Below are 26,657 nucleotides of genomic sequence, written 5' to 3'. Positions count from 1 at the left end.
ATCTCCTCTCTGTTGCTCAAATATGCGATCATGGATGTAAAATCTCCTTCTCAACTAAGGATTGCTCTATACAGGATCTCCGGTCCGGGAAGCTGATTGGGCAAGGCCATAGAAGGGGAGATCTCTATTACATGAGCAACTTGAAACTCCCCATTAACTCTTTTTGTAACCATGTCCAAGATAAAAATATTGATATTTGGCATCAAAGACTTGACATCCAAGTTTCTCAAAAATGTACTCCTTTCCATTTGGAAAGAAATTTTGTAATGAGAAACATTTTGTTTGCAAGAATTGTATTTTTGGCAAAATGAAATCTACTCCTTTTCCAAACCGAACTTTTGTGTCCAAAAGACCTTTTGAGTTAGTCCATTCGGATGTTTGGGGTCCTTCCCCCGTCATGTCTAAAGGAGGGTACTCCTATTATGTCACTTTCATCGATGACTACACTAGGTATGTATGGATTTACTTTCTCAATTTAAAATCCGAAGTCTTTGAGTTCTTCAAAAAATTTCATATGATAGTTAAAAATCAATTTTCAAGTAATATCTCCACTCTTAGATCCGATTCGGGTGGAGAATATTTATCAAATGAATTTCAAAACTATTTAGAAGTAAATGGAATTTGTCATCAAAGATCGTGTCCTAGGACTCCCCAACAAAACGGCTTGGCCGAAAGAAAGCATAGACATATCATGGAAACCACTAGGACACTCCTTATTTCCAAAGAATTTTTGGGCCGAAGCGGCCTTAACCTCAACTTACTTAATAAATAGAATGATATCTCCATACGAAAAACTATTTGAAAGAACACCTGACTTCAATAGATTAAGAGTCTTTGGATGCAAATGTTTTGTCCTTACTCATAAACGGGACAAATTATCTCCTAAAGCTATTGAATGCGTTTTCTTGGGTTATGGAGAAAATCAAAAGGGTTTTAGATGTTTTGACTTGAAAAATAACAAACTCTATGTATCCAAAGATGTAACATTTTTGAAAAATGAGAATGGTTTTGTGAAAACTAAAGATATTGACGAAAGTGAATATACTTTTTTATTTGATCTTCTATCTCAAGAAGATGAGACTCCTCAAGAAGAGGAAATCTCTAATGAGTCTTTGAATGACCTAGAGGAAATTCCTCTTGATAATGCTATAGATGAGAATAATAGACCAATCCAAACATATGTTAGGCGTGGTCAACAAACTCAAATAAGTGCCTTGGAAAAATACTCTCAAGGATCCAACATTGAAGAAACATCTTTAAGGAGATCCAGTCGGATCTCCAATCCTCCTAATAGGTTTGTTTCTTATGAGTCCTTAACTCCTAGATATAGAGCATGTCTAATTGCGTTGCATTCATTTCATGAACCTTCACACTATAATGAGGCCAAAAATATTCCCCAATGGGTTGAAGCCATGAACTTAGAGCTTAGTGCCCTTGAAAAAGCAAAAACTTGGGAAATAACTTCGTTACCCACTGGAAAGAAATCAATAGGATGTAGATGGGTCTTCAAAATTAAAACCAAGAGTGATGGTTCATTAGAACGTTATAAAGCACGGTTAGTAGCTAAAGGATATGCTCAGGAATATGGTATAGATTATGAAGAAACCTTCGCACCTGTTGCCAGAATGACTAGTGTTAGGACTCTTATTGCTATTGCGTCAGTGAAAAAATGGCCTATCTATCAACTAGATGTTAAGAATGCTTTTCTAAATGGCGAATTAAATGAAGAAGTTTACATGGATCCCCCACCAGGAGTATGTATTGGTAAAAATAAAATTCTTAAACTTAAAAAGGCATTATATGGTTTAAAACAAGCCCCAAAAGCTTGGCATGATAGATTTAGTAATGTAATGACAAGTTTGAATTTTCGTTCATGTTATACTGACACTGCTTTGTTTGTGAAAAGTGCAGGGTCTTCTGTAGTTATTTTACTACTTTATGTTGATGATATGATCATCACATGAAGTGATGAGAAAGGCATTAATGATATTAAAAAGGTTTTGAAAGAAAATTTTGATATGTCTGACCTTGGTTTTTTAAGATATTTTTTAGGAATTGAAGTGGCATACTTTCCTCGAGGGTACATTCTCTCTCAGATGAAACTTGCTGCTGACATCTGTTCCAAATCTGGTATCTCCGATGATAAGAAGACAGAAACCCCAGAAGTCATCAATGCAAAATTAAGGTTGGAAGATGGAACACCTCTCGAGGATCCTACTCCCTACCGGCAACTTGTTGGGTCTCTAACCTACTTATCCATCACACGGCCAGACATTGCTCATGCCGTTCACTCTGTCAGTCAATTTCAACATGCACCTACAACTGTGCACATGAGTGCAGTCTTAAGGATCGTCAGATATATCAAAAATACCATAACTAAGGGAGTTTTTCTTTCCTCTGCCTCATCCCTTGATTTAATTGCTTATACTGATGCAGATTGGGGAGGAAATCCCAATGACCGAGTCTCAACTACCGGATTTTGTGTTTTCTTAGGTGACTCTATGATTTCTTGGAGATGCAAGAAGCAACACAAAGTATCCTTGTCCTCAACTGAAGCCGATTATCGTGCTATGGCCACTACAACCATGGAACTTGTGTGGTTAAGAAGCCTCCTCAGTGATATGGGCATTGTCATCTCTACTCCTTCGAAGCTGTGTTGCGACAACAAAAGCGCAATCTATATTGCAAGCAATCACACCTTCTATGAGCGTACTAAGCATATTGAGATGGACTGCCATTACGTTCGTGATGAATACCTAAGAGGAACCATAGCACTACCTTACGTCACATCAGAGTACCAGTTGGCGGACTTCTTCACTAAGGCTCTTGCAGCTCCTCGGTTTTTGTTTCTTCTTAACAAGCTTTCGGTCATATCCCCGTAAAGCTTGATGGAGGGTGTTAAAATATATGTAATTCATATATATGTATATATTTATATACATATATATTTGTATAATCTAAAATACCCGATAGGGGTATTTTAGTCATTTCACAAGTACCCGATAGGGGTACTTGTTTCTTTTCTTTCTTTTTGTATTTTTTCTTTTTTATTTTTTATCTTTTATTTTTTGGTTTTTTGTCCACCTAATAGGGGCCCCACCATGGAGTCGATGGGGCCCCCAACGGTCACATTTGTGACCGTTGGGGGCTCCCAACGACTCCATGGGAGCCCCTAGGTGGCTCTTCTTTTAAGGCCATATGGCCACTCCTCCCCTCCTTCTTTTGTGTATAAATAGGGGTGAACCCCTCTTGTATTTTTTACTCTTGAGAGTTCTCTCTCTTTCAATAAGAGGCATTTATATTTTTATGTTGTGTTGTCTCCTTTGGGTTTGGGTATTAGCCCTTGTTGTTTGTTCATTAGTGGATGTTGTAAGTGCGTAGAGCACTCTTTACTTTTCCACATATTTCATTACAACAACTTGTAGGATCGTTGATGTATCTGAGTATTACCAGACCAGATATCTCTCGTGCAGTTCATACTGTAAGCCAGTTTCAGCATGCACCAACATCAGTCCACATGAGTGCCATCTTGTGAGTCGTAAGATATATAAAGGGTACTCTAAATAAGAGAGTTTTTCTGTCGTCTTCTATTTTAAAATTAATTGCTTATGCTAACTCTGATTGGGGAGGTGACCCAAATAACTGTCACTCCACCACTGGTTTTTATGTGTTCTTAGGAGACTAACTGATTTCGTGGAGCAGCAAAAAGTGTCTTTATCATCAACTGAAGCCGGATATCGTGCCATGGCGACTACTACCATGGAAATTGTGTGGATCCATCAGTTGCTAGAAGACACGAGGGTCACAATAAAAGAGCCCACTAAGCTATGTTGTGACAACAAAAGTGCAATTTATATTACTAAAAATCACACTTTTCAAGAACGGACTAAACACATAGAGATGGATTGTCACTATGTACGTGAGGTGTATCTAAAAGGTGTCATTGACCTTCCATATGTCACGTCAGAATATCAGCTGGCAAATTTCTTCACTAAAGCTTTGTGTGCTCCGCGATTCAACTTCCTCCTTGGCAAACTCTCGATCATCGTGCCCTAAGTTTGAGGGAGGTGTTAAATTATGTAATCCATTTTATGTACTCCAATATTTATTTTATATATATAAGGTAATACATATACATATATTATATATATGTATATGTATCTACTTATTATATATATAAAATATATATTTTTGTATTGATAGTCGTAGGGGTAGTTTAATCTTTTTACACATATTTTTTTTCGTGAATATGCTTGTAATTCTTTTTTGTATTTTCTTTTTCTTTTTCATTAAATTCTTTTTCTTTTTTATTTGCTAAGTTGTACTTACCTTGGGAGGGGCCAACACACTAGTCGTTGGTGTTAGAATACAGTTTGCATATGCATATGGATCTGGATTTGCTATTCACGCTGAAGAATCACAGTCCACGCTGAAGAATCACGCTGAAGAACTGTTTACGCTGGGAGTTGTTCACGCTGGAGAATCATGATCTGGGGTTGCTGTTCAGAACTTCTTCACGCAATTAACCTAAGCTCTGATACCATATCAGATTTGATATCTGGTACAACCTTCACTTGAAACAGGGAGAGAGAGAGAGACGCAAAGGTTGGGGCGGCACAGCAATTCTCGACCTCCAAAACCCTAAACCTTATAAAAGTAAAGAAGTATACATATTACAAGTATGCCATTAATGAGATCCTATTTAACATGTGTTTCATATAATATGCGTATGGATCTGGATCCAGATCCATACGCATATGCAAACTGTATTCTAACAAATGGAAGCTCTTCATGAATGCCAGACTTGGGAAATAGTCCCTCGGCCTGAAGGAAAGAATGTAGTTGGCTCAAAATGGGTTTATAAAATAAAATATAAGCCTGAAGGAAGTATTGACAGATATAAGGCGCGACTTGTTGCTCGCGGATTCACACAACAATATGGTGAAGACTACGACGAAACTTTTAGTCCCGTAGTCAAAATGGGTACTATTCGTATAATCATATCCCTAGCAGTGGATCAAGGTTGGAGCCTTAGCCAGATGGATGTTAAAAATGCATTCTTGCATGGAACTTTAAAGGAAGAAGTGTATATGGAGCAACAACCTGGTTATGCCGAGAAGGATCCTATTGCCTGGGTGTGCAAACTAAGGAAATCTCTGTATGGGTTGAAACAGGCGTCCCATTCCTGGTTTGAAAGTTTCTCTATGCAGATTCAGAGTTATGGTTTTAGAAGATGCTCTTTGGATCACTCACTCTTTATTTACCAAAAGGCGGACATTGTTATACTTCTTCTATATATGTTGATGACATTGTGATCACTGGGAGCTCAGATAGTCATGTGCAAGACGTGAAACACTTTTTAATGAAAACTTTCAAGATGAAAGATTTAGGGGAGTTGCGGTACTTTCTTGGTGTGGAAGTTGACAGACAACAAGACACATTGACACTCATGCAACAAAAATACACTCTTGACCTTCTGGAAAGAGCCGGGATGACGAATTGCAAACCAGTCAGCACTCCTAGTGTATTACATCAAAGGCTGAGCTCTGAAGATGGTCATCTTTGTGTCAACCCTACAACGTATAGAAGTCTCGTGGGGATGTTACAGTATTTGACCTTTACCAGACCTGATATAGTTTATGTTGTCAATCAGGTATCCCAGTTTATGCATGCTCCAACAGAGGGTCATATGGAAGCTCGCATTCTACGCTATTTAAAAGGAACTATAGGAGACAGACTTGTTTATCGCAAAAACAATAATCTGCATATAGGCCATGCACTCATTACTTATACAGACGCAGATTGGGCAGGGGATCCAGATGAGAGACGATCTGTCTCTGGATATTGTGTTTATATTGGGCACAATTTAGTGTCCTGGAGCAGCAGAAAACAAAAGGCAGTGGCACGATCGAGTACAGAGGCTGAATACAGATCGATGGCTGCAGGCACGACAGAAGCCACATGGATTAGACACTTATTGAGTGATCTTGAGGAGACAATTATTCGATCATTTCTTTTATGTGACAATCAAAGCACAATAAACATTGCATGTAATCCTATCTAGCATAGCAGAACGAAGCACATTGAGATTGATCAACATTTCATACGGCAGAAAGCCAAGATGAAGGAGATAGAACTACGTCATGTTCGTACAGAAGATCAAGTGGCAGACCTGTTTACCAAGGGATTGACAGGACGTCAATTTTGGCTATTAAAGAGCAAGTTGTACATGCTCCAAAATCACGTACAACTTGAGGGAGGGTGTTAGAATACAGTTTGCATATGTGTATGGATCTGGATCCAGATCCATACGCATATTATATGAAACACATGTTAAATAGGATCTCATTAATGGCATACTTGTAATATGTATACTTCTTTACTTTGATAAGGTTTAGGGTTTTGGAGGTCGAGAATTGTTGTGCCGCCCCAGCCTTTGCGTCTCTCTCTCTCTCTATCTCTCTCTCTCTCTCTCTCTCTCTCTCTCTCTCTCTCTCCCTGTTTCATGTGAAGGTTGTACCAGATATCAAATCTGATAGTTGGACCCCTCCAACGGTCACATTTGTGACCGTTGGAGGGGCTCCAACGACTATGTGTGGAGCCCCTTCCAAGGCCCACTCATGCCTATAAATAAGGGCCCTCATTCTTGTATTAGGTATGGCTTTGGGTCAAAGCCCAAGCATTCAATAAAAGCTTTTTATTCTTTTAGTGTATTTGTGAGATTGATTTGTGCTTTTGTGCTAAGTATTCTTATTGTGCATGTGTGCACGTATTTGTTATCAAGAATATTAAGGTCTTGATCTTAGTATCTTGTTGAAGATACTTTCACAACTACATCTAGGTATTGGCCTTGCCTCATCACCCAAGTTCTCTCCAAGGGACTTTAACTTTCTTCAGCTATAAGTTTCATTAGTACTTAATGTTAAATTGTACATATATAAATATATATATATATATGTACATACATATATTTATTTATTTTCTTTTATTTATTTATTTTTTTGGCTATTTTTGGACTTAGTCAAACTAGATTGGGTAATGAAGTATGCAGAAGTACAAGAACAAAGTGCAAATGCACATACAAGTCCAAGAGTGAACAATTACAAAGGCACGATACAAGCACAAAAGTGCATAAGCAAAAGTCCACTATGGGACAATACAAAGAGCCAACAAAAGGCAACACCAACAAGTAAAAGAATAAGATGTTATTAATAATATGCTTGAAAAACATTGAAAATATAGGGGGAACACCTCCCCTATTTATATACAACAAGCCATGAAGGAGGCCATTGGGATCTCCATTCATAGAGACGTTGGGGAGCTCCCAACCGTCATATTTATGACCATTGGGGCCCCAACGACTCTATGGAGTAGGGCCCCCAATGACATAAAAAAACAAAAAAGACTAAAATGCCCCTGTCGGGCAAACTATTACAATACAAATTATATATATATATATATATTTTAAAACTCCCTCTCAAACTTACGGAGAAATGATTAAAAGTTGGTTAAAGAGAAAAATAAATCGAGGAGCAGGAAGAGCTTTGATGAAGAAATTCGTCAGCTGGTACTCCGATATGACATACAGTAACGTAATAGTTCTTCGCAGATATTTATCACGCCCATAGTGACAATCCATCTAATATGTTTGGTTCGCTTATGAAAGGTGCAAATGATCGCAATGTAGACTGCACTCTTATTGTCGCAACACATCTTCGAAAGTGTTGAGATGATTACTCTCATATCATTGAGAAAACTTTTAAGCCAGAAAAGTTTTATTGTTGTCGTAGTCATTACACGATATTCAGCTTCAGTTGAGTCAACAACAAGTTTCATTTGAAAAAGAATGTACCCTTTGGGAGAGTACACAACTTCAATACTGAAGAAATACTTAAAAAACCTAAATTAGACATATCAAAAAAAAAATTAAATTTTTTTAATATCACTAATTCCCTGTTTGTCACTTCCGATGATAATCATATCATCTACATAAAGTAGAAGAATAACAACCTTAGAAGTTGTACTTTAACAAAAGAGCAATGTCAGTATAGTAGGAACGAAAATCCAGATAAGTTATTACATTACTAAATTTATCATGTCAAGCTTTAAGAGTTTGTTTTAGACCATACAAAGCTTTTTTAAGTTTAAGGATTTAACTTTTTCCAATAGAAAACCTCGGCGGAGGATCCATGTGTTATATATATATATGCCCAAATTTATATAAACCAAAATACCTATTAGGGGTATTTCAGTCATTTTATCTTGTAATAGAAGTCAACCCATTAGGGGCTGACTGTATAATTTTTTATTTTTTTGTATTTTGTCTTTTTGACGTGATCGATTGGGACAGCTCCAACTACCTGTTAGAGTTGGTGACCATTAGGAGCAAGCGAAAAGCTAGTTGGGTTGCTCCCTATCTCTCTCACTTGTTATAAATAGGGCCTTAAGCCCTTGTATATTTTCAATGCTTTCTTAAGCATTTGTGTAATACAGAAGCATTTATTTTATTTTCTTGACCCTTGTGTTGGTGGTGTGAATTGATCAATTTGTGTTCTTTGTGGGTTAGTTGTGTTCTTATAAGCCCATAAGAGGCACTTATTTGCTTTTGTTCTTATTTCATTGTATGGTATCAGAGCTTTGGTGCTCTTGGGTTATGATTCATTCAAAAAGGCCAAGAAGAAGATCATGAGATTGGTGGAGCATTGGTTCGTGGGATCGTTGCATTAGGAAGCACACCATCAAAGTTTTTTTCATCAAAATTCTTGTTACCTTCCTTTCTCTCTCTCTCTCATTATTGTAAAAACGGAGGATGAAAGAGAAGTGATCGTCTCCGTTCCCATGAGACTCAATGATACTAACTATGTGATACGGGCATCTATATTAAAACATAAAATATGGGAAAATAGAGCCTAAACTTATACTTAACAAGATAAAAAATGGAAAAGAAGTGGCTCTTCAAAGAGAAAAGATGTCTAAGGCCATCATCGAATATGAGAAAAAATTAAAATAATGGATAATAGGTTATTCTAAGATAATTAGATGGCTCATCAATAGTGTCGACATCAAAAAATGCTCTAGCTTAGCAAAATTTGATTTTGCTAGTGATGCATAAAAATATCTTAAAGATATGTATAGTATCAAGAATATTACTCACATATACAATGTGCAAAATAAGGAGAGATGAGCATTAGGGAATATTATAATGCCTTCTTTGTTCTTTGCGATGAATTGGCACTTCTAGAGCCAAAATGGCATTTCCCCCAAGATGTAGAACTCCGTGAAAAACAAATTAGAACGAAGCATTTCTATCAATTTGTTAATGGGCTTAGACCCGAATTTGAATGAACTACATCAACCTTTCTTCATAAAGGAAGTGTACATGCCATAGTTGAAACTCTTGAAGAATTAACTACGGAGGAAAATAGGTTGAAAAAACCATTATCTTCAAAAGATAAAGAATTTGTGCTTGCTATGTCAAAGCTCGAAAATCATACAAAGAGTTATAATCCTCCTCACTTTAGAAGAAATAATGAGAATGGAAGAAATTTCAATGACTATGGAAGAAGTCAAAATGATAAAAGAGAAGATCATGAATACAAGAAGAGTGACAAACTAATATGTTACCATTGCTATGAGCCAGGTCACATCAAGCACTTTTGCCCTAAAAGAATGAAAGAGGATCAAAGAGATGATAAGAAGGTGGCCTCAGTGGGACCATCTTTTGAAAGAAATAGTGTAAACGACTACAAATGCATCGGCTCATTATCCTTGGCACAACTCATGGAGACACTACAACCAATGTTTAAAAATCAAGCTTCTTCCTTCTCGGGTGCGGCCGTATCCACAAGCATTGACCCCGATAAGACTTCTTGGATTCATGATTCCGGTGTCTTTTCATATGACCCCAAATGAGTCTATATTATCCAAATGTCATACTAACCCAAATGATTCTTAAGTTTTAACTGCTGATGAAACTTCCTTAAAAATTAAAAGTTTTGGGCCTTTTAAAAAACAACAAACTTTCTTTATACCAAATATTATAGTACCAAAATTGAATTTAAACCTCTTATGTGTTTCCCAAATTACGGATCATGGATGTAAAATCTTGTTTTCATCTGATGATTGTTTGATACAAGATCTCTAGTTCGGGAAGCTGATTGGACGAGGCCATAGAAGAGGAAATCTCTATGTTATAGACAATCTTGAATTATCAAAACATATTTTTTGTAATTTTGTGAAAAAAAAAGATATAGAAAATTGGCACAAAAGACTCGGACATCCTAGTGTGTCAAAATTACATTTATTTTCATTTCTTACAAGTTATAAAGAAACAGATTTTGTTTGTGAAGATTGCATCCTTGGTAAAATGAAATCTTTATCCTTTAGACCTAGTCATTTTATATCTAAAAGTTCATTTGAGTTGGTACATTTGCATGTATGGGGATTGGCTCCGGTTATATCCAAAGGAGAAGTATCTTATTATTTTGTGTTTGTGGATAATTATAGTAGACACTCTTGGATATATTTTCTTAAACACAAATTTGAAGTATTTGATTGCTTCCAAAAATTTCATTGATATGCAAAGACTCAATTTAAAACAAATATTAAAATCTTTAAAACCGATTCCGGAGGATAATTTGTATCAAAAGAGTTCAAAAATTATCTTGACTTATATGAGATTATTCATCAAAAATCATGTCCTTATACTCCTCAACAAAATGGACTAGCCGAAAGGAAGCATAGACATATTATTGAGACTACTAGAACACTTCTTATATCAAAAAATGTCCCAAAAATGTTTTGGGCCGAAGTCGCTCTTACGGCGGTTTATTTGATAAATATGATGCCTTAAAAAACTATTGAAAACATTTCTTCTATTGAAAAATTATTTAAAACACCTCCTAATTATAAAAGGTTGAGAGTCTTTGGTTGTAAATGCTTTGTCCTTACTAATAAAAATGACAAGCTTTCCCCAAAAGGTATTCCTTGTGTTTTCCTAGGCTGACGAAAATAAAAAAGGGTATAAATGTTAGGAAATTAAAAGGAACAACTATATGTTTCAAGAAATGTTACTTTTCTTGAAAATGAAAATGGATTTGGTAAAGAGAAAATCCAAGACCATTGTGACTATTCATTTCTTTTCGTCCTTGTTAATGAGCATGAAAGATGTGATGACATTCATGGTATGCATGAGAGTGACAATGAGGACACTCATGAGGTCTACCGTCTAAGCACCGCTTAGCACTTTTGACTACATAGCTAGATAGGTAGGAAACTGGCTTCACACTCCTCCAACAGTTTGACACATCATTCACTTCTTCAAACTTAGCCAGGTTGATTGTTATGCCTTGTTCGACTAAATTAAGAAACCAAGATTTAACCCTAGGAATGTTCAGCTTCCAATCCTAAGAGTTGCTTCTTCGTCACTGGGCTACACTTAGTTCCATCCAAAATACCTCCTAACCCCTTTCCCTTAATAACTGTCTTCAAAAAACCAAGTTCAAAAGCACAGTTGGTTCCATCCAACTTCACAAGAATCAACTGGATTGAGTCACTCTTCTCCATTACCATTGCAAACACTCAATATACGTGCAGAACAAGTAATAATACCACAAATTAAGCTTAACTCTGGAAATCACCAAAAATATTAGGGCAAAATACCCAAAAAGAGATTTCATCCCCGCTATAGCATTAGAAGAGTTGCCAAAACACACTTCTACCAACCTTTTCTATAAAAAAGGACCCTAATAGGTTCGATCCCAAGTTCCAATGATCCAAAAAATACAACTTTGAATGCAGTGCAGTGGAATGACGCTGAGAAATAATGTGCATGAATGAGGTGAGAAGTAGAAGATGAAGAGGAAGTGAAGAAGAAGAATAGAGAGTCAAGCTAGGGCAAAAATTGTAGCTTCCCATTACATGGTTCCAAGCCACATACAACACACTTTTATCATGCATAAAATTGCCCTCTAAAGTACAGAAAACTAACTATACCTGGTGGGTAAAAGGATAAAAATACCCCTAACAAGAAAAACAAATGTGTACATATGTATGCATGTATGTACATATGCACATATGAATGTATATACAAGTCGGTTTCCCTAAAGTAAATCCTTCAATGAACTACAAATTACTGATAATTCTTCATGTGATACTAGCCATTAATACAATTTCAAAGACTAAAGGATGTTTCTCAAGATTGGCCTGACCAATATGATACTATGTGCACATAGAATAAGAAAACTACCTTATTTTCATCTAACAGCAAGATAGATTCAAAAGCTCCAAAAGGTACAGCGATAGATATCGGAACATGGACCCAAGATGGTAATTTTCCTCCCAGGTACCGTAGGTTTTGAGATTTTGCACCAACCTACATAGGAAAGAAAAGGGAAAACAGTAGCAGCATCAGCAACAACAACAATCACCTTGGGAACTAAAGATGGTTGAGTAAGCATCCAATACAAGGAATTACAATATAATGATATTGATAAAAGAGCCATCTCCACATGAATCTATGTGGCACACAGGTGATACACATGCATGCACACTAAAATGGCATAATAAACTACAAAAAAATGGGGAAAGGCTAACAATCTAGGCATATTATAATGATAAACACTGAATATAGGTATCAAATACAGCTAATACATTTTAGCATCTATTTGAAAACTTAATCTGGAGCAAGGTATTTTACATGTTGACAATATGCTAATTGCTTGATTCTCAGTGCATTAACAGTTTCTCAATTTCAATGATTATTATATATATCATGAGACTTTATGTGAGTGATGACAGAATAAAATTATTGTTATAGGCAAATTCTCTATTGCATCACTTCTGCTATCTAAGTATGTCAACTCTGTTTTAGTTTAAACATAAGGCAGAACATTGTACAAGCTAAAGTTTGACCTGATTTCAGTGGGAGGAAGTTCTACCTCACAATGATGCAATAGTACAGCCTGCAAAGACAGTGCTAACAAGTACACCTTGTGAAGTGTGTGGCATGTGACCATTAGCAGAGAATATTCCTTATCCATCGACTATCAGGGCATTAGATCACAAAGTGGCTTCATGTCATGCAGCAGGCTGGATCATTGAATAGATGACAGATGATCAAGATATGTGTCCAAGTTAGTGGGCGGAAAAGGAGGAAAAGAAAAAAAAGGAAAAAGGTATGCATACATCCATATATGTAGACTTGCACAAATATACCAAAACTCGCCTGAAACCAGGTGGCAGTAGCAACCCTTTGTTGGAACAGGAAGTGATGCAAGTCCACTTCAACATAGATGATGGCATGGATTAACATCTCATTTGTGTCACTAATAACATATATATATATATATATATATATATATATATATATATATATATATATATATATATCAATTTCTCTCAGCGAAAAAACCTTGATGGTTCCCTTGAGAGGCATAACCATATAAAGCCAGATTGATTACTGAAGGTTGTCATCAAGAATACAAAATTGTCTATGATCAAGCGCTTCTATAGCCCATATGACCAAAACTATCATTTTCATAGTTGTTCTGGTTGGTCACTAGTTCACTGTGTCAGATGAACCATAAAATGTCTTTTGAATGATAATCTGCATCGAAAAGTTTGTATGAAGGACCACAAGGTTAGACTTAAAAAGACATCATAGTTTAAAACCATCTTTAGCATGAATTGAATTCTCTCCATATAAGATATAAAACTCCCATATAGTTTGTACAGGTATTTCTAGACTTCCGCTACATGATCATGCAGAAAATGTTTCTAGGAGTCATCGCCATGGGATTAATGTGACAAGATAAGTTCCAGGGTTCGTTTGAGATTATTAATCATGGATTTTTAGAGTATTTTCATCTTGTGGCAGATATCTTCTCACAGTTCAAGTTTGTGTTGTAATGAAACACTAGTGCAAAGGCAATGTCACAAAGTGACTACAAGGAAAGCACAAGTATACAAACAGGAACCCGCTAATGGGAAAAATACCTCAAAGGGATAAGAGCAAAGCACACACAATGAGAGAGAGAATCCTTAAAAATTAATGAGTATTATTGAAATGCTTGAAAAAGCATTAAAGAGAGATGGGGACCCATATTTATACATACAATGGGACCTAAAGGGGCTCCCATAGAGTCGTTCAGAGCCCCCCAACGGCTCTATTATGGGCCCCATTACATTATTAAAAAAAGAATAAAAATAAAAATAAGAGAAAATAATAAAAAGAAAATAAAAGTCCATAATGGACATGTGTATTTTTACTTTTGAAAGGAAAAGGCTAAATTGCCCCTAGTGGGCATTATTACAAAGGACATAAGGAAATAAAATGCATATATATATATATATATATATATATATATATATATATATATATATATATATATATATAAACATGTGTGTCATATTTGGTTGCTAAAGGTAATGCAGAAACTCCTGAACAGATGAATGCTAAATTATGCACCACAGATAGAAAGCTCCCAGAAAATCACTCTCTACTTATGGTTACATATAGCTTCTTTGTCCTGCCATTACTATCACCAGGAAACAAAAGATCACATGACACTGCAGTATATATTGTCAAATATATTATTAGCAATATGTCAGGGGTATTGTTGCTCTAGACCTCATTAATAGAGTTATCAAGGTAAGACATCTCTCTAACTAAAGATCCATGCATGGGTTCACCACTTCGCATGATGATTATGCCAGTTATGGCTTCACTTATTTTGTTTACACCATGGTTTGCCCTTGGATGATCAAGCCTTTCACTTTACATTTAAAAGGAATGCAGAGTTTCCCTTTTGGCTATGATTAAAATGAACTAAAATTATGTTTCAGCCTCAATTAATTTCCCAGCTAATTAAGGCTCAGTACGTCAGTGGATATCAAAATCATGTACACGGAAGTGTGACTTCCATCAAAATAAGAACTAAACAGTGACATGACTAAGAATTTAATAAATCATGACAAGCAGAAAAGGTTAAAAAATATTGAGAAACATAATTTCTGATCAAGGCACAAAAAGGATTAGGTAAACTAAAGCTATGCAACTGGAACCTAGTATAGCTCATGTTTTTCGTTCTTAGGAAAAGTAAAATTCCAATTCAATATCAAAAAACAGTTTCTTATAGAAACATAACAAGAGACAAGAACAACTCATATTTTGATTAACAAATTAGGTCACATTTCAGACACTCACTGTCTCACTGGAGAATTCATCTCCTAATATGGCATATCTACCACCAAATCTTTTCTTCTTAAGAGAGAAGCCATGAGGAACTGAGGATGTTACTCGGGGATCAAGTGATAGACTTGGACTAGTTAATACACTGCAGGTATGGAAAAGAATAGTCAAATGAAGAAAGGACACAAAAAAAAGAAAAGAAATTTATATACTGAGAGTGCTTAAGCTGCATACCTGTAAACCAAATGTCCTGCACTTGGTCGTACTGATATGGCTTTTCCTTCCTTTGCCCTTAGATCCATGAGAATGGTTTGATCAAAGCATGTAGCAAAGCATACCTGAAATATTTCCAAGTTCCTAAATCAAAATTCAATCACATTATATAAGTATTCAAATAATTTATTATCCTATAAAAAGTTGATGATGCAACTCAGTGCCAAGTGCCAGCAGCCTAGATCTTCAAAACAGAATACGCTCATCCATTTCCTAGCATATTATGCAGGCTGTAACTGCAACCTATGCTGCACAAGGCGGGGACTGATGCTACCGGAATGAAGAGTTAGCATACTTAGACATATGTGATTTGTGCTATGGCAGCAAGGAAAACTATGCAAACAACCAAAGAGTGAGCCTTTTAATGTACATTAGCAAAACTCGTTTCCCACTATACCTGGCTATTCCTTGCACGCACCGAAATATGAGAAAGAATATCTGGCATGTCAGGTGTCAAAACAGCAACTACACCATCGGGAATTTCTTCATCTCCTCTCACTGTGTTTGCAATTATAATTGTTGGTCTACCATAAACAACAGATTGAACCTTAAAGAGTGCATCTATCACAGTCACAAAACCACGAACTTCCACAGAACTAATGACCTGCCAACTGCCATAGAGTTAAAAAAGCATCTCAATCTTCATGTGGAAATTTGAGAATTTAAGACTTGGTATAAACACCAAGGAAGATGAACAAGAAAATGGCTACTCAATCATAAAGATAAAAGAAAATGTCATTCAGTTAGGATTAGTCAAATACCAGTCAAAAAGATGATAAAAGCAAATGACATTCAGTCAGGATTAGTCAAATACCAGCCTAAATTTGCAACTTTGCGGATAACAGGATCAAGACGATTGAGAAGCATAGAAAGGCATGCAGCTGAGCCTCCCCGTATTAATTCTTCTGTGAAAATATCAGTCTAGCAAAGAAAAATAAAAGGAGATAAATTTAAAATCTCCACCCTTCATGTTAACGTTAAATGCATGTCAAACACAGACTTCTATTAGCATAAGATATTCATTCATCCAGTCAAACCAACTGATGCTAAAAATTTCCATGAAACTGACATACCACCCACTTTCCAACTCCTAGCAAAGCACCAAGATACTGTGCACTCGGCTGAATAGTTTTCTGGTAGTAGTCAGCCTTATCTGAAAGTGCAAGACGTATTCGGTCCATGACAGCCTTTGCTTGTAAGGCCCACTGCCCATCATTTTGTTTGCTTAATTCACAAACACGATGCCAGCCCTTTGAAAAAAGCACAAACAGAAAAGCCAACTATTAAAGCAGAGAAGCCTTCTATGCCATGGGACTAGAAAATGCAGCTGTTAACAAGGTTCAATTATGTAATACACAAATGAAATACTAGCCAATATAGAACTTATTAATCTAGCATAAGAACATAAAATTCCTGCTGAAGCATCTAAAGACATTATTCAACATTTATTATGAAATATATGGGTGCAATTCAAGTCTTCATTATCTGTAAAGGAGGTGATTAATAGTCCGAGAAGCAAAAGTTTATTTTCTTCATTTCACATTACTGCAGGCCTCAGGACTCATGCAAGACATGTTTCATGTTATAACTTTCATAGCTTCATTAGTTTATATACATAGACTATGCACTTAAAACAGTCATTATTGGACTGCAAGAGGAAAATCAAGTCCATCTCAACTTACTTGGACTAGCTTGAGCAGATTTTTAACCAATCAGTTATGATAGGGAACCCGTTAAGGATAACGACAAGGTATATTATGCTCTTCAATGGCTAGAGAGTATAAGAATAAAGATTTCTATGAAAACCGAGTCCCCTAGCTTATCTAGCTCCTGTTACTTAATTATGATGATGTTTGGGAAAAAAACATTGTGCCAAGGACCAACAATGCTTTTCTTGAAACTATAGGACTTTTTGAGGAGGAATTAGCCAAGGTAAAAACAACTTTAAAGGGAAAGATCATAGTTTCTTCAATAGAGCTGGTTAAGGCATCCTACTTGTTGACAATTTAGACCATTCAATAGTGAATGTTGTAACACTAATTTTGGCAGCAAGGAACTAGAGGAAATACAAACTATGAAAATATGGATAACTACAACAGTGTCATTTACCAACTTTGTGGAATGCGGGGCATGATGAAGCAGTGTTCAGATTGTTACAAACATGAGTCAATCCATCAATTTGGGATACATCAACATACAGTTGGGTATGTTGAAAGCAGCAAGGCTAACCATGATAATCACAGTATTGAGGCAGCCACCCTCTTTTTTGACAATTTAGCCATCACAAATCCTTGAGATCCCGCATAAGCCATTGACAGTGGAGTGGCCAACCGTGTTTAGAAAATCTCAAACATACTCTCTTCCCTTGTCTAATTTGTCGAAAAAGGTGTTATAGTCTCAAGAGATAGATCCTCTCATTCTATCACATACATAGGAATAGTCATTCTTAATTTTAATCATATTCTATTTTTCTAAATAATGTCATACTAGTTACTTTCATAAGAATTTTCCTTTTGTATCTCAAATGTCTAAGCATCTGACTTTATTTTATTGAATGACTACCAAACTAAGACCACATTCGCTACAGGGAGGCATCCTGGAGAATTATATCTTTTGGACCATGTCAATTCTCAAAGTCAGCTTACTCAAGTCTTATCTATTGCAGTTGAAAAGGGTGCTAATGTGTGGCATTAATGTTTGGGTCACTGTAGTTTCGAAACTCTTAGATACCTTTCAAATTGTGGTCCTGTTGGGTTGAATAGTTGCAATGTTGATCATTATAGAATTTGACATGGATGTCAAATGGGAAAATTTACATCTCCTTTAAATTTACATGTTTGCCCTTGCCTTTGAGAAAAATCAAAACCACATCTCCTTTAAACTTATTAACTCGATGTCTAGCTCCAAGTATTATGTGACTTTCATGGATGATTACACTATATATACTTGGATTTTCTTCTTGCAACATAAATATGTTGTATGTCTCGCTTTTAAAAGTTTCAAAGTCTATGTTGAGAATCTTTTTTCCCTATTCGAGCCTTTTAGAAGTGATTGAGGCAGAGAGTACTTGTCTCAATTGTTCTATGATTTCCCATAAGACAATGGAACAGAGCACCAAGTTTCCTATCCTCACACATCTGAGCAGGATTGGATAGCAGAAAAGAAACATAGATGTATAAAGTGACTTAGCACTTTCTGTAAAACCCGAAAAGAAAAAATACTTAGATTCGGGTCGGATCCGGACCCGGACCCATTGGAGGCACCGCCAACCTCGCGCCCTTTAAGGACAGCGAGGCAAAGGGGGGAGGTTTCTCGAAACCTCCTTCCCCTCCCACTCGCTCTCTCGTCTCTCTCTCCCCCGACCGCCTCTCTCACTCTCCTCGTGTCTGCCGACTACCAAGCCACCGGCGACACTCGCACGCCGGCAGCCCCCAAGTACGCTTCCCTCGTCCTTCTCCTTTTCTTTCCGTCTCTCTCTCCCTCAGTCTCCGTTTGCGCAGGGAAAGGCTAAGCCACCTCCCTGCCTCCCTCGATCGCAAGGGAGGGGCAAAGCTGTTAAAATATGTTGATCCTTAAATGTACATATATATATTTTTATATATATATAAAGATACGTATACATATATATATATGTATACATATCTCTATTTATATATATATATATATATAAATATATATATTTTATCTTCCTAAAATACCCTCAAGGGTATTCTTGTAAATAAACATTTTACGCATATTCCAATTGGAATAAGCATTGTAATTTTTGTTTTATTTTTATTTTTTGTTTTTTATATTTTTGGGTTTCGTACCACATTGGGGGCCTCCCAAAAGTGACGTTGGGAGCCCCCAACGGTCACAAATGTGACCGTTGGGGGCTCTCCAACGTCCCCTTTGGGAGCCCCCAAGGTGGTCCCTTTTCATGCTTATAAATAGGGGATTTCCCCTTTGTATTTTGTATTCTTGTGGGAGCTTATGCTCCATTGCAATGAGGTTTTCACCCCTTCTCCATTATTCTTCAATGATATGTAACTTATGACTTTAAGTCATATTTTTCCCTTTTTATGGGTTTTATGTATTGGCACATTATGTGCGTGTGTTGTTTCCCTTTAATGGGTATATTTGCACTTTACGTGCATAAGTATGGGTTCATTATTGAACCCAAGGTATTCCAAGTCACTTTCTAACATGGTATCAAAGCAAGGTCACGATGGGGTTGTCTCTTGGTGCAACGGAAAGCGTGTCGTTCAAGAAATAGTGAAGTATTCATTGCTCTTCCTAAAGTATTATGCTTTTGAAGTTATTCAGTATGTATCCCTTTTCTCAAAAAGTATTATGCATTTGAAAGTATGTTTCTTGCATATAGTTTGTTCGTTTTGATGGTCATGATAGTTGAATTATTTCTTTTCACATTTCGTGTGCTCATATATTTTGAAAATATCTCCTTCTAAATTTGGTGAAATCGTTTGTTGTCCAAATATAAAATTCGTGTCTATTTATCGAACTACTCATAGCATATAATAGTAATTTATGTTTTTAAAAATTACCTTCAATTATGTGAGATTTATAGTTCTTAAATAAGTATTTCATGATTGACCTATAAGATTAACTTTTAAAATTATATATGATCTCTTACTAAAATAATGATCTTTGCTTAAAATTTCTTAATTCTCATATGAACCCTAATTTGATTTGAGTTCCTCTCTTGATTATGGATTTTAGTGCATTTTTGAAAAATTTGATATAATCATTATATGAGAATCTCTCACATCTAAAATCTTTGTTGAATCCTAAAGTAGTTCTTGTTAATGATAACTTATAAGAACTCCTAAAAAGTTTTTCAATGTTTTTTTTTTTTTTGAAAAATTATTTATGATAAACCATTAGGAAAGATTGTTTTTAAAAAAAGGAATTTCCCACATAGAATGCATAGTTCATCTATTGCATCCTTTTTTTGGTATAAATGATTTCATTTTTCATCCTTATAAACTTGTTGGTTTGTATTTTTCATAAGGTTTTGAAATCTCTTAATAATATCTTTAAAAATGCCTACATTGGCCATAATATTGCTTTAGTTGTCCTCAATTGCACTTGTCAAGCATGTAATTACATAATTAAAACTTGAGAATTTCAAGCATTGCTCTTCTTATAAAGTGCATACTTGCTCACTTTTGTGTATTTTTGTATTTTGTGCACATTTGCTTCTCAAAATATTTGCGCTTGTATGCATTCCCTTTTTTTTATGATATACATGCCTTAGTGCATGTTTGTTTACACCTTGGTGTGTATTTGTTCAAGTATTGTATGAATGCTTTCGTGCACATCTTTTATAAAGCCTTGTGTGCTTACATGTGTATTGTCTCTTCGTAGACATTTTTGCATTATGGAGCCTTTATGCACATTTCTTATTGTGAAAAACATAATGAATTTAGATATTGAGTCCTTTTTAAATCATTGTAAGTGCTTATAGCACTTTGTACGTTTCCGCATATCTCATCTCAATCAAAGAATATTTAAAACTTGTTGTATGGGATTTAATCCCAAATCTATAAATTTTCAAGTACTTTTTCCTTGAGTATTGTGTTAAAGCCTTCTTTGTGAACCATTACGGTTCTTATGATTTCTTTGATTAAAAGCTTGATTGTCTTGATGAATTCTTTATGTTGTGGTCTTTTTGATACAAGACTTCTTTTAAAGATTAGGCATAATTCGTGTTTATGCAAAATTGTTTTTGATGGATTATATTGGACCTTTGATTCAATTTGTTAATCGGTCCTCTTTGTAAAAACTTTTTGGAAAATGATTCCTTATGTGTTTATTGCCCTTTTGTGGCATTTATATTTGCCCATCACATGTTATTTAATGCATCATTTATTTGGCCTTATTATTGTCATATTAGAGATATTTGTCGAGGTGAGTTATGGGCACCTCGTGTTGTATCATTTTAGATTGTCCACCTTCCATATTATAGATGGTTGTTGAGGTGAGTTATGGGCACCTTGGGACTCTAAAATGAGTTGTTATTTGATCTCTAATTATGAGTGTGTCACTCATTTTTTCTCTTGTGGCCATTGATATTATGAATGCTTCTATGTAAATGTGATGGACATATCGTGTTTGAAACCTTAAATGCTTTAAGGTATATTTAAAATCAAGGTGTTTTGGGATTATAGCCCAACCTTTTATTTATGAATCTTATGAGTGCATTTGCACATTTGTGATTCCGAATGTTGTGCTTATTGTGCACATGTGTTCTTGTGTTTTTTCACAAGTGTTCTTGGTGTGTGTATGTTCACACATTTGTTCTAAAGAATATTATTTTAGCATCTTGTTGAAGATACTTTTACATGCATTTATTCCAAAATGTTATTGTTATGAGTATTCATGTTTTAAAAGGAATATTGTTTCATTCGAGGTTTATTTTCAATACAAGTTTATTGCCTCAAAAGTCTTTTCCTTTTATGCCCATTATCTAAGTGTCATCATATGTAGACAAGAATTTTATTACACCTTCGTGTGTTTTTAGCCCTTTGTTGGCTTTTGCTCTCTTGGTCTAGTAGCTGAACACACTTGTCTTGAGTGTTTTTATATGTAGACAAGGCACGTTGATTCACACCATGGTGTGTGATTTTTAGCCTATGTTGGCGTTTGTGTCCTTGTTCTAGTCGCTTAAGATGTATGCCCATGGTTGGCTTATTTCACTCATTTCAAGTGCTATCATATGTAGACAAGAGATGTATTATGTTTTAGCCCATGGTTGGCTTATTACTCTTGTTCTAGTAGCTGAACATACTTGGTTTTAAGTGTATTTTTTTACGTAGACAAGAGATACTTTTTAGTCCATGTTGGCATGTATTCTCTTGTTCTTGTCGTAGATGCACTTATTTCAAGTATTATTATATGTAGACAAGAGGTTCTTTTACACACCTTTGTGTGTGTCTTTGGCCTTTAATGGCTTTATATTCTTGATCTAGTAGCTTATACACTTGATTTATGGGTTTTGGAGGACTAATGAGGAAGATGTTTGTAATTGATAAACTATTGTTGAAATTTGCAAAATTTCATTCATGACTTGTGTTTTTCAAGCAAATCATATTTTTGATATGCATATCAAGTTGATTTCTTAGCATTTAATCTATATATTAAGTGCTTATGGTTTTTGCCACCCTTATATGCAAAATGTGTATTAAGTATGTCTTTCATAAATGATTTTAAAACCTTGTGAACTCTTGGGTTTATTTTGCCTAAAGTATGCTTGGAGACTTTGTTTCTCTTGTTTGACACTTCATTACATGTTTGAAGCATGTTCATTAATGAGTTCTTTGAGTATTAATTCATTTCATGATAAGTATATGCATATGCTCTTTATGGCCTTTTTGAGCCTTCATTCAATAATGTTTATGTATATCATGCCTCTTCGTAGGCTTATTGTGGTGTCCCTTAGTGGACCATTTTGTTATTCCCTATTATGAGGTTATATTTGTCCAACGTTGGACCTTATGAATGCATTATGCATTCTTGCAATTTATTTCTGCATAATTTGCTTCCGCTCATCCCTGTGCACTCGTTTTGCAAGGAGGGGCTCGGAGCCCCTCCCTGCACCCTCAGTTTGGCGGGGGAGGGGCCAAGCCCCCTCCCTGCGCCTCCCCCTTCTAGTAGGCAAGGGCATCGCCCCTGCCTTCGCTAATTTCGGCAGGCAGGGGCAAAGCCCCTTGCCTCCCCCTTTGTAGCTAACGGGCAGGGGCCTAGCCCTAGCCTTTTTGCTTTTCGGCTGGAAGGGGCAGAGTCCCCTTCCTCTCCCCCGGCATCAGGCAGGGGCTTCGCCCCATGCCTGTTTGCATAATCGCCAGGCAGGGGACAAGTCCCTGCCTCCTTGCATGCTCGACAGACAGGGGCGAAGCCCCTTGCCTCCCCTTTGTTGTTGACAGGCAGGGGCGCAGCCCTGCCTGCCCTCGCTTTCTGAGGGCAGGGGTGCAACCCCCTGCCTCCTCGTAGTTTGCTGACAACAGGTCAGCAGGGGCTCGCAACCCCAGCCCCTGCCCCTGCTTCTTGCGCTTATAGCAGGTGCGCAAGGGCACGATGCCCTGGCCTCGGTTTCCTTCACGTTAGGTCAACGGCAGTGCCCCCAACCTTTTGTTTTTTGCGTTAGCTTGTTAAAACTGTCGTGATTGCAGCTCGTACGATGGATCCCGCTCGCGCTCTGCGACCCGAGCCATCAATCATTTACACCCGCAGGCGCCAGCAACCTTGCAACTCCCCAAGGTAAGGGAAGATTGCACGGAGAACTTGGACAATTGAATTAAGTTCAATTAACTAAAAAGAATAATTAAATAAATATATATATGCATATATATATATATATATATATATATTTATACGAGTACGCATGTAACTCAAGGACGCGGTTTCACGATCCTTGTCCTTTACTTTCTGTCATGTCTCTCCATTGTCGTTGCGCTTTGCGCCCAAGCTCTTACTTTTGCAAATGTTTCATTACTGCATTGTCATTGCAAATGGCGCTCAGGTTTTCACTCATTGCTTGTGCTATAAAGACATCCTCGTGGAAGATGCAAAGGCATTTACCGCTCTCCCTCTTGAGACAAGAGTTGAGTCGAGAGCTTAGCGATACATCATCGTCTAAGGAGAGGGATCCCTAGCAGCGATCCTAGCTTTTCGAGCGAGCAGTCCTGTAAGTTGACTTAAAAATTTAGGGAGCTACGCAAAAACATCAAATTGCCCAAATCAAAGTATTTGGAAGGATGTGTTTTGGTTGGTTTTGTTCGTCTATTCAACATATCTCGGGTAACCCCGAATTAAGGCTTGAGCGAACCTTTTAGCGGGGGTTCTGTTGAGAAATTCATATCCCGTCTATCGAGGCCGGTATCGAGTCATGCGAGGCATTTAGATACCCCGATAGCGGATGAGATTCTAGAAAATCGCATGCCAAATGTCGGCACAAGCTCTTGGCTGTTTCAAAAGATAAAGAATGTCAAAAGTAAAGTTTGAGAAACATTACATCTCTGTGAAACACTTTTGTTGAGGCGCTTATTGAGAAACCATACCCCTTTCATCCTAGAGTACTTGTAGTCGTGCACTACACGCTAGTACTGCGATGATCGGATGAGATGGTCGAGTGATCTCGAACAGTGCTAAAGGCACAATGTTGTAAACACATAAAAATGGGATCGCCTTCACAGGCAAGATGCTCATTTGGTTAAAAGATCAGATCATATAGAATGAGTCGTCAGATAATTTACCCCTGACGCACTCATTCGCCCTTGTGTTTCTGTCAAGGGAGAGGATGGATTAGTACAAAACTCCAATAGACAGGTTGTTATCAACCACCCCATGGGCAAAGATCCGGCCTCCCCAGTTATTGGATTTAGGGGAAGGGACTACCAGACATTATCCTAGGTGGTAGATCCTATGGACTTCTTGTAACGCCCCGAAACTTTAACCCAAAATTTAAGAGGATTTTTTTTTTAACAACGGAAACAAGAAATAAAATAAGGTTAAGCATTTCGAGACATTACGGTGGAGTAAACCCAAAACATTTATTTCATTTCAATATTAATGAAAATCATCAGAGTTTAAATGATATGAACAGTTCAAATTTACAATAAACTCAAGCAATCCCTGAAACAATAAATCCAAAAATCTGGATCCGATGCCTCATCCCGAGGCCGCTCATAAACCCTATTCTTTACCTGAAAAATAGTAAATTGTTTGGAATTAGACTACCACGTCTAAGTAGGAAAACTGTAACTCTTAATGCAGGTACATCATGAATCTAGTATGTGATGTGGGTGTCAAGTGTAAATCTTTACTATATACAATAGCACGTAAAGCAACAACAGAAATCAACAGTCATATACATGAGCACTTAGAACATGGTATGCAACATTAATAAGTAAGTGAGGTAAGTTATGCAACAGCAATAACAATAACATGCATAACTTTCATGTAATAGTTCAATCATCTCATATTTACTCATTTCAGGATTTCAGTTCATTTCAATTTCAAAATATAGAGCATGCTGAAAGAATATGCAAATGTCCATTTTTATAACTCCACTCACTGTGATACCTAACTGTTCTAAATAGTGTTTGTATTATCTTATCCCGTGGGTACACACGGGCCAAGGCAACCATCACAGAAGAGAACGTTCGGGGATATATTATTCAAGGGTATTTTATTAACCCGAACATTCTAACTGAGACTGAAAATCCTAAGGGAGCGGTCAGTGACCGAGAGAATCTCTCAAAGGCCAAAACCAAAACAGGATGCATCCCTAACTTCTGCAGAAGAACAAAAAGCTACCACCTAGGACATATTGGTAGTCCGGGTCCCCCTCCAACTCCGAGGACTGGGGACCATCGAGTCACTTTAGCTCGAAACAGTAAAACACATGTCCCCGAAGTTTTGTACCACTTACCCTCTCCAAGGTAAGCCCGAATCTGAGTGGGTTAATCTTTTCATTTAATTATGTTCCCAAAGTACGGGGCTTTTCCCCAACTTCCTTCTACTATCATAGCAGTAGAATTCCCAACCTTAGTCATTTTACCAAGGTGTATAAACCAGTCACAATCCTTTGTCATATTGATTGCATAACCCACCCAAAGTGCTCCGGTGCCTTTAAACCAGTCAAGCACGAATGCCCCGGTGCCTTTAAACCAGTCGGACAACAATATTATATTTTCATTTTCATGTGGATTCACATCATAACTTCGATGGTCTATGCATGACCCTCAATACACTCGCTTGACACTCATATGCCCACCACAAACCAACCCATAGGTTCGGTTACCAGATCATCATTCCTCATCATTATTATTTATTTATTTATTTTTCAATTGCAAATTGCCACAACGTACCATTAGGTTTTGACTTGTGACATCCCAACACAGGGTGGCATGTATTAAAAACTCTGCCAACAAGCAAAAACATTGTTGGTGTCCTTTATTGAGCATGCAGTGTAATCCTAGAGATTTGGTAATATAACTAAATACTTTTCTCCACACATTCTCATTTGAACATTCCACAAGATATACAGCTTAGTTGGCATTTGATACTTTCAACAAGTATGTAGTGTTAGGCAATAATACTTCAGAAAAAAAATATACAGTTTAACATGCATATGGACATTGGAGAATAAGCATCTTAATGGCCATTTGAATCTTCTAGATGATATGCACAT

General features: G+C 36.7%; 1 protein-coding gene across 3 annotated transcripts in view; it reads right to left on the bottom strand.

The window, feature by feature from the left end:
* The window catches only part of PWD (phosphoglucan, water dikinase), a 127,579-nt gene that overhangs the window by 67,990 nt on the left and 32,932 nt on the right, over positions 1–26,657 (bottom strand). For all 3 annotated transcript variants that reach the window (XM_089998639.1, XM_089998641.1, XM_089998640.1), the window contains exons 20-25: positions 16,537–16,713; positions 16,278–16,384; positions 15,861–16,074; positions 15,425–15,528; positions 15,206–15,335; positions 12,248–12,373 (exon numbers count right to left, since the gene is read on the bottom strand). In XM_089998639.1, the coding sequence (XP_089854765.1) occupies positions 12,248–12,373; positions 15,206–15,335; positions 15,425–15,528; positions 15,861–16,074; positions 16,278–16,384; positions 16,537–16,713 (858 nt within the window). The remainder of the gene's footprint in view (positions 1–12,247; positions 12,374–15,205; positions 15,336–15,424; positions 15,529–15,860; positions 16,075–16,277; positions 16,385–16,536; positions 16,714–26,657) is intronic.

This window comes from Nuphar pumila, chromosome 3 (assembly GCF_984573655.1).
Source record: "Nuphar pumila chromosome 3, dmNupPumi1.hap1.1, whole genome shotgun sequence".
Taxonomy (NCBI): Eukaryota; Viridiplantae; Streptophyta; class Magnoliopsida; order Nymphaeales; family Nymphaeaceae; genus Nuphar; species Nuphar pumila.
The sequence above is the reverse complement of the archived record's forward strand: the minus strand, read 5'-3'. Positions and strand labels throughout refer to the sequence as shown.